At 59.4% G+C, this 11246-nt stretch overlaps 1 protein-coding gene across 2 annotated transcripts in view; it reads right to left on the bottom strand.

Annotated features, from left to right (window-relative positions):
• Positions 1–6441: 6441 nt before the first annotated feature.
• The window catches only part of SEC14L1 (SEC14 like lipid binding 1), a 55355-nt gene continuing 50550 nt past the window's right edge, over positions 6442–11246 (bottom strand). For both annotated transcript variants that reach the window (XM_043585681.1, XM_043585682.1), the window contains exons 15-17: positions 10611–10862; positions 9159–9337; positions 6442–8972 (exon numbers count right to left, since the gene is read on the bottom strand). In XM_043585681.1, the coding sequence (XP_043441616.1) occupies positions 8867–8972; positions 9159–9337; positions 10611–10862 (537 nt within the window). In that variant the 3' untranslated portion in view covers positions 6442–8866. The remainder of the gene's footprint in view (positions 8973–9158; positions 9338–10610; positions 10863–11246) is intronic.

Genomic DNA, 11246 nt, shown 5'->3' with positions numbered 1-11246 from the left:
GAATTTAGGTAAACACGTTTAAAATACAAATTGAAAAGAAAAAAAAAAGGCGACGCAGGGATCTCCGGGGAAGGTGGTGTTCTGTGCTTGGACTACGGTGGTGGGGGGCACGTGAACCTACACGGGGTAAAACGGTATGGAGACAAATACCCACCCGCCAAGGACACGGGGGGGTGGGAGAGGACGGGTGGGCTTGCGTCAGCTGGATGACCTGGGTGTGACTGACAGTGACTCACAGTTTTGCAGATGTCACCGCTGGGGGAAAGTGGGTAAAGGCCATAGAAGATTTTGCTTTCGGTGTTATTTCTCCCAACTGCGTGTGACGGCATCTGTAATCATTTCAACACACACAAAAAAAAAAAACAAAAAAAAAAAAAAACAGGCACAAGGCTTCTCCTTCTTTACTATGACACCTGATTCAACTGATTCATTTGGATTTGCTATTGGAAAAAAATAACCCAGGGGCGCCTGGGTGGCGCAGTCGGTTAAGCGTCCGACTTCAGCCAGGTCACGATCTCGCGATCCGGGAGTTCGAGCCCCGCGTCGGGCTCTGGGCTGATGGCTCAGAGCCTGGAGCCTGTTTCTGATTCTGTGTCTCCCTCTCTCTCTGCCCCCCCACCCCCCCCCCCCCGTTCATGCTCTGTCCCTCTCTGTCCCAAAAATAAATAAAAAACATTGAAAAAAAAATTTTTTTAAAAATAAAATAAAATAACCCAGAGTGATGTCATCAGCAAAAAAAAAAAAAAACCCAAATTTGCATTCTTACAGTGTGACTAGAAATGCTGGCTTCTGTACAGACTTGGGTCCCTGTTTAATTTGCCTCTGGGCCTTGGCGGCAGGAGGCGCTCAATGGCACTATGGTCTGAGCACGTCCACAGGCGGCTTGTCTGCTCAGTCATGGGACCCCATCCCTAATTAGCTCGGTCCTGCGGTCACAGAATCCACTCACCCCGTAGGGAGAAAATATTAATAGGCGCCTGTCACGGAATCGCACAGAACCCGTCCTGCTTCGGTTTCCCACGCAGAACCCAGACCTGCCCTCTCTCTGGTTTCCAAGCACAAGGGCTTCCCGCCTGTCTGTCTGTGGGGGGGTCCGTGGGGACAGCAGAGAGCAGCGGTTCTGAACGCAGGCGCACCTCCCACCGTGGCCCCGAGGTTGTCTTGGAAACGTCCCAAGCTGGAAGCCGCCCACTCCTCTGTCTGCGGCCCTGGCAGGTGTCAGCCGGCCCGGAGGCTGAGAAGCAGGTGTGGGGCTCTCTCCCCCGTGGCCCAACGGTCGTGGGAGCCCAGGGGCTGGCACCGGACACGCGCACACCAGCGGCAGTGCCTTGACAGGTGTCCAGCCTGGGCCGAGGCCCTCAGGGCCGGGCACGAGGCAGGGCTGGTGCAGGACAGGACGTAGGACACCGGCTTCTTGTGAGGCCACGCTCAGCAGGGACGACGTCCTCTGTCCTGAGATGAAGCCCATCCTCCTGATGCTACGTGCCCGCTCTTTGCCCTTTGGTGAATGATGGGAGTTAACATCCCACGCCAGGACTGTGCGTGCAGCGTGTGTGTGTGCACGTGCGTGTGCGTGTGTGCACGTGTGGGAGCGCACACATACTCCCCTAGGTCACTGCTCACGATTTCTTTGGAAATGCGCTGGTGCGTGAAATCTGAAGCCTGAGGACCCCGGACGAGAAGTACTCTGGCTCCATTCCAGATCACGGGGGTCCCACCTACTGCCCTGGGAGGACCCGCCTTCTCCCGGAGGGGCCTCCCTGTATAACCCACTAACACTTCCCGTGGGACGGTACTGTGCTGGGCCCCGGTCCCACCCCCGAGCCACCCCGAGCCCACAGAAAAGCTTCTAGAATGGGGCAACAAGCGAGATCCACAAAAGGTCTTGGCGTAGCACGGAGCCCGTGCGGGGTTCTCTCCTTCCCAGTGGGAGTGAAGGTCCCGGGCAGAGGGAACAGCAGGAGCAAAGGCGTGGTGGCTGGGCAAGCGTGGGGCGTGGGGGAGGGGACTGGAGCCGTGTGGGGCCAAGCGGGCCTGCAGCTCCTTTGCAAACAACACTGCCTCTAGGAAAAGGGATCGGCGTGGATTCCGCCGGGGAGCTTTAGACAGGCCTTGGTAGAGTCAACGCAGAATAAATTAATTTATCCGTCCGCGCCTCCGGACAACACTCGTGCACCTGGGCCCCGCTGCACGTTGGAGGCCGTGAATAACGGCAGTAAGCCAAGGTCTGCCCCCTGCACCCCAGCACGGCGAGGGGCACCTGCCACCATCACGATCCTGCTCCCCCTGGGCCAGCCCTGCCTTCCTGCTAGAGAACTCCACCCATGGCTCTGACCGGCAGGGCAGAGCTGAAGGAAGAAAAGACCATCAGTGGCCCGGCTGGGGGCGGGGGGATGTGTGTCTCCGATGTGGCCACAAGGTGGCATCGGGGGAGGACATTCCCTGGCCAGAGCCGCGGCTCCCTTCACCTTCGGCGGGCTGGGAAGGCTCCCGAGCTTGGATTGCACTCGGGCTGTGGCACCAGGACGGTCAGGACGCGCCTGCAGACTGGGTTCAACTCCACAGGGATCCAGACCGCTCTGCAGATGGGAGCTGGGAGCATCCTTTCCGCAGCCGGGCCTTCGCCCCTCGCCGGTCCCCAGAAATAGCCCAGGGACAGCAGGCGGCGGATTTGTCTCTCTCCTTCACGACCTCACGGCAGAGAGGTCGGGCTGGTGCATGAAGCTCAGTGATTCGAAGGTCCAAGGGCTCAGGAGTTGCTCCGTGGGTGCCAACACCGGTCCTGGTGGCCGAGTTCTTTGTTAAAGCCAAAGGCGAGGTCACAGCGGGACACTGTCCAGTTGCTTCTATCCGAAGCAGGGATGGGTTGTGGGCAGCACCTGCAATGGCAGGGCTCTTGTGGGGCCAGCCTCAGACCGTGTCCTGGAAAACAGCAGGGCGCTTCACGGTCACTCACCGCCAGCTGGTCTGCTCAGCTCTGCTGTCCTGTGCGCGTGCGTGGCCACCCACACAGGCTCGACCACGAGCCGCGGGTCACAGCAGTGATTTGGACAAAAGAAAGGAAGCCTGAGTCCCAGTGAAAGAGCCAGCGTTACCTTCCTTCAAGGCAAACCACCTGTCTAAAGCCCTAACTGAATGGGCGCCTGGGGGGCTTAGTCGGTTAAGCGTCCGACTTCGGCTCGGGTCATGATCTCACGGTTTGTGAGTTCGAGCCCTGCGTCGGGCTCTGTGCTGACAACTGGAGCCTGGAGTCTGCTTCTGATTCCGTGTCTCCTCTCTCCCTGCCCCTCCCCTACTCATGCTCTGTCTCCGTCTCAGAAATAAACATTAAAAACAATTTAAAAAAAAATAAAAATAAAAACAGAATAAAATAAAAAGTTTTCCAACACAGAGCTTGTAGCCAACAAGTACCACACTCTCCCCATCTGCGACCTCACTGGCCTCGGGCTGGCAGGTTAAGAGCCCTATAGCCCCCCGTCCTCGGTCTCTCCCACCACCCCGGCGATCTGAGGCCCCATCGAGACTCCGCAGGAAGAGTGTGTGGCCACCTGATTCCGACTTGCTGCAGGGACACCTGTGTGCAGTTTTGCTGGATGTAAATTCCTCGGCTTCCTCTTTCTTTCCCTGAAAATCCTAACTATTCCATTTCTTCCCACCTAAAGCTCAGCCTTTGAAAAGCCTGACCTCCCCCCGCCTTTTCGCCTCACCCTTACACTGCGGCCGCTTCGTTCATCTTCAAGACGCGTCCCCTTCTGAATGTCTTCTCCTTGGGGCGCCTGGGTGGCTCACTTGGTTGAGCGTCCAACTTCGGCTCAGGTGGTGATCTCACGGTTCCTGGGTCTGAGCCCCGCGTCGGGCTCTGTGCTGCTTTGGATCCTCGGTCCCCATCCCTGCCCCTCCCCCAGCCTGTGCTCGCTCGATCAAAAATAAACATTTTAAAAGAAATAAATAAACGTCTTCTTCACTTTGGTCCTTCCTTTCTGATTCGTACAATCTTCCTCTTCGGCTCTTTTCGCTTCTCTTAAAGCCTGACCTGCTGTATTTTTCGGTTTGTGTCCTTCCAAGCCAGTTTTCATTTCTGAAGCGATTTCATTCATCTCTGATGCTTGGAGCGTCGCTGCATTTCCAGACTTTTCTAATGCACGCTTTCCTTTCACGTCTGTTTTCTTAGTGACTTTTAGTTCAGGAAAAAAACACAAAACCCAGAAAACCGAAACCAGACTCAACACAAAGAACCAACCGGCGGTTGTCAGAGGGGGCGGGGGTGAGGAGGCACAGACCCCCAGTGACGCAGTCAGTCCTGGAGGCGAGCAGCACAGCACGGGGACTGCCGTAAGGACGCTGTGACGCTGTTGGACCCTGACAGGTGGCGAGCGTGCTCGCACAGAGCTTTGAGTCTGTATGTCGTACACACGAAACTATTAACACGTCGTGTATTACCTTCCATCAGAAAGCCCAGTTCACGTCTGTCCATCGTCCAGGCACGTCCTTCTGGCGGGCGCTCCTTCTCTGGAGCAGACTATTCTCATTCTCAGATTTGTATGGACTTGACTTTGATGCTTTCTTTTCTTTTCTTTGAGGGCGCAAGTGAGCGAGGGCAGAGAGGGAGAGAGAGAGAGAAGCAGGGCTCACCAGATGCGGGACTGAAACTCACGAACCATGAGATCGTGACCCGGGCCAAAGTCGGATGCGTGACCGACTGAGCCACCCGGGCGCCCTGATACTTTTCTGATACTTATTTTTATGTCAGATGATGTCATGAACTTCCAGAACAAAGCGGACTTTAAGAGAGCACTTCTATTTCTACAGAGTCCCCCCTTCTGCTGTTTTTGGGAAACTTAAAAAATGTCTATTCGCTTCCAGGGGTTTCCTGGCTCCTGCCCTGCGGCGGCCCAGCCCTTCTCTTTCCTTCCTGTCCCTCTCCTGATTACTTTTCATTCCGCTCCTGGCAGGCTTCCCTCAGTGTGGGGCCCTTCCTGGCAGGGAGCCCCGTCAGGTTGGCGCTGGGCGTGGCAAGGGCGTGGCTGCCCCACCCCTCGGACTCCTCACCGGCGGCCCTGGCACCCACCGTCAGAAGGGGCGCAGCCCGGGTCCAGCCCAGCGTCCCTCCTGGGCACCTGCCGGGTGGCCTGGACCCTGCTCCCGTCAATCAGACACTCCACCACTGAACACGGGGGGCTCAGGGCTGTAGCTGGGTTGTGCGGATCCCCGACCCCCTAGTTTTGCTGTGAACCACGTCCACAGGGGCGTTTACCGTGGCAGAAGATAAACAACAGACTCTGCCACCTTAACCGTTTTTAAGCACACGACTCCGATGTCCTCGGGTTTGGGGCTTTGCAGTCTCGGTGCTGTTTTCCTATGGGGACGCCCCTACCCTCTTCCCAGAAGCCCTGCTTCCCAAAGCCCTGACTTGCGGATTCATCGGCTCTAGTCATGACATTTTACTGAGAACACCTCTGTCCTGCCCAGAGCGCCGAGGGGTGCCCCATGGCTGTGCTCGGCAACCAAGGGGAGCGACGCGCGTGAGGAGAAACACGTATCGCGCGTTTGGTGGCCCGACGTGACACGGTGACTGTTGTCCGGGACCTCCCGCTCCGTCGCCACGCTCTCTGCGACAGCCGAGGGATGGCCGCAGGGGACAGATGCTCGCTGGATTCTCACCTCCGCCGTCAGAGTCCGATGCTAAACCAAAGGCTTGGTAAAAGCGGGCCTGACCTGAAGACAGGGAGGGACCTCAGAGCACGAGATGATGGTGTAAACCCTGTGCTTCCTGCAGCCACAGGCTAAGGCGTCGAGGTCCTCGCGTTGCCAAGAAGAAGGGGACGGAGACCGTCACCGTCTCCTCTGCCGACAGACCCAGCACCCAGACTGAGCTCGCGACACGCAGACGCTCACACGCCTGCTGCCCATGCCACATCCCCGGCCGGTCCCCTCGGCCAGCTCCCACCCACCCTGACTAGAAAACCAAGTGACGGCTCCCGACCGAGGCGGCAGTCCAGCGCCCGCTCGGCCCTCCTGGGCCCTGCCACCCTGCACCGGCCGGCAACCAGCCGCGGGGGAAAGGGGGCCCAGGTTTCTGAAGGTCCACACCTGCCCATCTTCTTCCTTCTGAAGCCTCGGGATTAAAGGATCCGTTTTATTACTGAAGAAAGGGCGCATCGGACACCCTGCCCCCCGGCCGGGTTTGCCTTCACGGAGTCCAAGAAACCTACGGCAGGTCCTCTGACGGGAGCGAGGCAGCCGCCAGCCCCGGGTCGCCTCTGTGCGCCAGGCGCTCACAGCCGCGATCTGGCTCCTGCACCAGCTGGGCACTGCTCGGGAACTTCTAGAATACCAGCACGCTGGCTCCAGGTCGGCCTTGGCCCCCTGAAGTCTCCTAAGAACGTCAGCCTCTTCGAGGGAGACGGCCGCTCTGCATTTCACAGTAAGAAAGAGACATCCTTTTCTTTAAACGGTTCACGTTTATTATCGAGAACAGTAAAAAAATCTTTTAAAGACTATCAGTATTGTATTACCAAGAGTGAGGTAATATGTTTACAAAACATTTACAGAATTTGATATGCAAATAAGGAACTTAGGAAGAAAAAGGAGTTAAGACATTAGTAAAAGAAGGGAAGCCAAAAGAACCCTTAGTGCAGGGGAGAGGTGCGGGGCACTGACAGTCGGGGCTCGGTCCAGACCCGTGTGCCCGCGGCCCCTCCCGGGAGAAGCAGGTGCCGTGGCCGTGAGCCAGCCCTACAAACGTGCTCCGAACTCTCGGAGGCACTCAACTCCCTGGGGACAGGACAGGGACACTTCCGAGTCAACTTAAAAGGAACACATCTTCAGACTGGGGGAGGGGGTGGCTGCAACTCAAAGAGTTCTACAAACATCCCTGGGCTGAGGTGGGCTGTGGAGGGAAGTGTTTTCCTGACAGCTGGCAGCAAAATCGCCATCTGAGACACAGAGAGAGAGAGAAAGAGAAGGAAGGGACCACCTTCGGGTCCTTAGAATCAGGAAGGAGGAAGCGCTGATCGGAAGCAGCGCGGGTGTAAGCAACCCTCCCGTGCTTTCTGGAAACAAGGCTCTAGGTGCCAATGACGAGCATATCTTTTCAAAGGAAGCCGGTGGCTGCGCCCCGGGAAGGCCGGCAGTCCCGGAGGGGCCCAGGGCTCAGCGTGCAGGCCACCCCGGAGCCACACTGACCGGGCGCCCCTCCCGCCTTGGTGCTCGCAGGGGAGCACAGCGCCCTCCACACGCTCCTCCACTGCGTGGCCACCCCACCTGGGCCCTCAGAGCAGACCGCGAGCACCGCGGCCCGGGACGCACGTGCCCCTCACGCACACCCAGAGCGGCCGCGTGGGTTTTGGCACGGATCTTTAAAGACACAGCCTCTTCCGACACCACCCGACACGTCACGTCCTTATCACAAATGCGAACCCGATGCAATCTGCAGTCGGATCTGTGAATGACCCGTGTTTCCCGTAAAAAGCCGAAAAAACCACGGGCCACCACGAGACGGACCGTGCTCTGTCGCCGGGGTCAGAAAGAAAACGTAAAAGGCAAAGCAAGCCCACGTTCTGATTTGCTTCTAGAAGAATCCCTTGTAACTTGGACTCACTTTCTACTTGCCCGTTTCTCCCCAGCATCGCACTGCTGCCCCCCCCACCCCCCCCCCTCAATGCCACCCACTCGTGCTCGGTCTCACACGCACGCGCCCCCCCCCCCAGTACTGACTCACACACACCCCTGCACGCGTTGACACGCGTCGACATGCACATGCGCCCCAGTGCTGCCACAGGCACCCCCACGGTCACACCCACTCGCACCACTGCCACCCCCCACCCGCATGCCCGCACCCGCAAACACACCCCCAAAGTCCACACTTTTCTTCTACAAAACAGCGGGGCTCCCGTGGGCCGTGCGCTCTCCCGGAGCGGCCACACGGCAAGAACACGGTTGGCTGAAGTGGACACCGGACGATCTCAACGTGGCCAAAGCGACTGGGCCTTCAAAATACCCCTCCAGCGAGGAGAAGGACCACCGGGGCCCCGATGCTGCTAGGCTCTGAGGAGGCACCGGGATTAACGCTGGAGGGAGTTCTGAACCAGCGTCCGCAGGGAGAGAGGACGCCACGCCAGGGGAAGAGGGCAAGAATCCCTTCCCTGTGGGTTCGCTTACAGAAAAATCCTGCTCTGAAAGTATCAAAAAGGTGTGAAAAGGAGGCAAGAGGAAGTGTTTAATGACGGCGGTGGTTTCCTGGCGTCGTGGGGGAGTCCCCGAGGGTCCCCTGACCGCGGACGCACCTGCCCGCGGGGGCAGAGCTGGGGCTGCCACCGGCTGCCCCCGAGGCCTCCCGGAGTAGCAGGTCTGCCCTGGGGAACGGGGGTCGGGGTCGGGGTCGGGGTGGGGGGGGGGAGGAGGCGGCCACTCAACCTGCGGGCCGGGTCGGCTGTGCGACGCGGGGTGGGGACCAGCTGGCAGCTTCCGCTCCGTGGAGGGGGGTGGCTCGTCTCTGAAGGACGGTGTGGGGACCCACCCGCTAACGGGCAGCGTGTGGAGGTTGTCGGAAACGTTTTTTGCATCAGCTTCGGAGACAAAGTCAACGTCTTAAGTGTACACGAGCTGCTCGCCTTTCGAGGGAGCCCTTGTGCTCTGGTTTGATTTTGTGCCCACTGTGTACAAAATCTATGGCTATCGAGTTAGAGTTAAAACTACCTGCCGAGAGGGTCTGGGGCGGAGGACTACGTCTGCCGGCTGGAGAGCTATCCGCTGCCTACAAGGGGACGAGTCGGCACAACGCGGCCGCCGGCAGGGGGCGGAGCGCGGCGGGCCGTCCGAGGAGGCGCGCTGTCCCCTCCGCGCACCGGGCACGGGCGTCGCGGCACTACCTGGAAACCATGGAGCCGCAGTGAGACTGGCTGGAGGACGTGGTGGCGGCGCTCAGCTGCGAGAACCCGCTGTGGCTGGACTCCAGGCTGGTCATGGAGCCCCTGCGAGCGGCACAGGGAGGGACGAGGCATCAGGACCCCGCGGCGGGCCGCCCCCGCTCTCGGCCGCCCCGCCCCCACCGCCCCCGCACACGGAGGACGTCGCGCGCCGGCCGCCCCGCTCGGCCCCCGAGGCCACGGCCACCCGTACGCGAGACCCGGCGGCCCCGGTGGGAGGGGAGCCCGTACCGGAAGTCCTCGGACCCGATCACCTCGGTGTAGTACATCACTTTGCACTTGTGGGACGACACCTGCAGCGAGGCCAGCACGTCGTCCACCCGGGGCAGGTTGGTGGCGGCACACGCGGGCATGCTGTGGAACTTCCACTGCAGGATGTAGAAGCCCGGCCACCGCGTCACGTGCGAGCCCTGGAACAAGTCGGGCGGTGCCGGCTGAGAGCTCACTTCGGAGCCCCTCCCCCACGCCCACCCACCCCCCCGGCAGACGCCACCCGGAGGCTGGCCCCGGTCATCGCGCTCCGCAGTGACCGCGGGCCATCTCGGTGGGTGGCCCGCCTGCGGGCCCCGCGGCGAGGGCCCCGCTGGGCGCCGAGGAGGACCTGTGGCCTCACGGGGAGGACGGCCACAACAGGGGCAGGCGCCTGGGGGGCTGGGTGAGCTCAGGCCACCCTTCGCTCAGCCCTAAGGGGCTCAGAAAAGGTCATCTGACCAGGCGACGCTCTCCTGGACCTGCTTGCAATCATCTACCTAGAGCATTCTGGTGAAAAGGATGTCAACCTAGGGGCGCCTGGAGGGCTCAGTTAAGCGTCTGACTCAGCTTAGGTCATGAGCTCACGGCTTGTGAGTTCGAGCCCCGCGTCGCGCTCTGTGCTGACGGTTCGGAGCCTGGAGCCCGCGTCCGATTCTGCGTCTCCCTCTCTCTCTGCCCCTCCCCCGCTCGTGCTCGGTCTTTCTCTCTCTCTCAAGAATAAATAAACACGAAGAAAAACCTTATAAAGGGTGTCCGTCTAAAGTAGGACTCAACGTCAACGTGGGAAAATGACCGGAGCCTCACCTTCGACTGTCCGTGACTTTTAAAACAGAGTAAAAGCCTCTCTTTTACTCTACTTCTCAGACCAAACACTGACAGGCTTATCCCTGAAAACTGTAAAGGCAGCAAAATCACACACCTATTATGCAGGCTAGAAGCGCCCAAGGACCACTGTTCTTAGTACAAGCACTGAAAATAACCGGCCACGACTTAACAGATGAACCGACAGAGCATTTTTCAACGAATTAGAATGCTCAGTAACGACTGCGGAGAGCTCCCGAAGCACGTGCCTCTCCCCCTGCTGATTTAGGGCACTCTTCCTCTCCGCGGAAGCCGGCATCCAGCTGTACAAGTGCACAGAATGCCTCTCCCTTCCCACCACGTCACTTTCGTGAAAAGAACTTCTAAAAAAACCTCGTGCACTTCAGATCCAAGTCATGGATTCAGTCCAGAACCATCTCTCAGGTCTGAGTTTTCTTCGGGGTCTCACTTGGCTTCCTGAGAGTCGTCCTGACCGGAACGGAAGCCGGACACAGCTACGGGCTCGCCCGCGGATACACCGCGCCAGCCACGCGGGGCATCGGTGAAGCCCGAGAGCCCTCCTTTGCGAGACGAAATACGCAAGCTGCAGGGAATCCCGGACGGGCCTACCTGCACGCTCTCCCCTTCTTTGCAGATCAGAGGGGACTCGACCATGCTGTAGTCACGGCCCGGCTGCCAGACCCGGTCTATCAGCTGCACGTTGTTCCCTCCCGGGGAAGTGATGCTGTGCGCCCCCAGGGAGTCCTTTTTGGGAGGCTGGGGCGACCTCTTGGAGTGGTAGATGTTGAAGACGATGTCCCCTTTGCACACGTCAAAATCCCAAGTGATCACCGAAGAGGCATCCACAATCTGAATGAGGATCTGGAAGAAGAGGTTGCATGAGGCGACCAAGGGAGCACGAGGCCGCCCCCCTCCGCCCCCGCCCTGTGCTGCCACTGCCACTGTGGTGGCTTCGTCTCCGGAGGGGCTTTCTGGCCCAGCGGTGTGGGGAGGGAGTCGTGGGAGGAAGGCAGACGTGTCACGTCGGCCGTCTCTTCACCCACATCCCCCTTCCGGCCACCCAGCCTTCCGGCTCTCCCTTCTTTCGACCAATGGCCCCCGCTCCAGGTCAAGCTCTGTGCTCTTCGCTGGCTGCCCCCACGGCCCAAGACTTCCCACTGCACGAGCCTCAGCGCTCGCAACACCGGGCCCTGGCTGTCAAAATGCCTTAGCCACACAGAACAGAAGGAACTCAACACGGTTCAG

Source organism: Prionailurus bengalensis, chromosome E1 (assembly GCF_016509475.1).
Source record: "Prionailurus bengalensis isolate Pbe53 chromosome E1, Fcat_Pben_1.1_paternal_pri, whole genome shotgun sequence".
NCBI classification, from domain to species: domain Eukaryota; kingdom Metazoa; phylum Chordata; class Mammalia; order Carnivora; family Felidae; genus Prionailurus; species Prionailurus bengalensis.
This window is presented reverse-complemented; position numbering and strand designations above follow the sequence as displayed.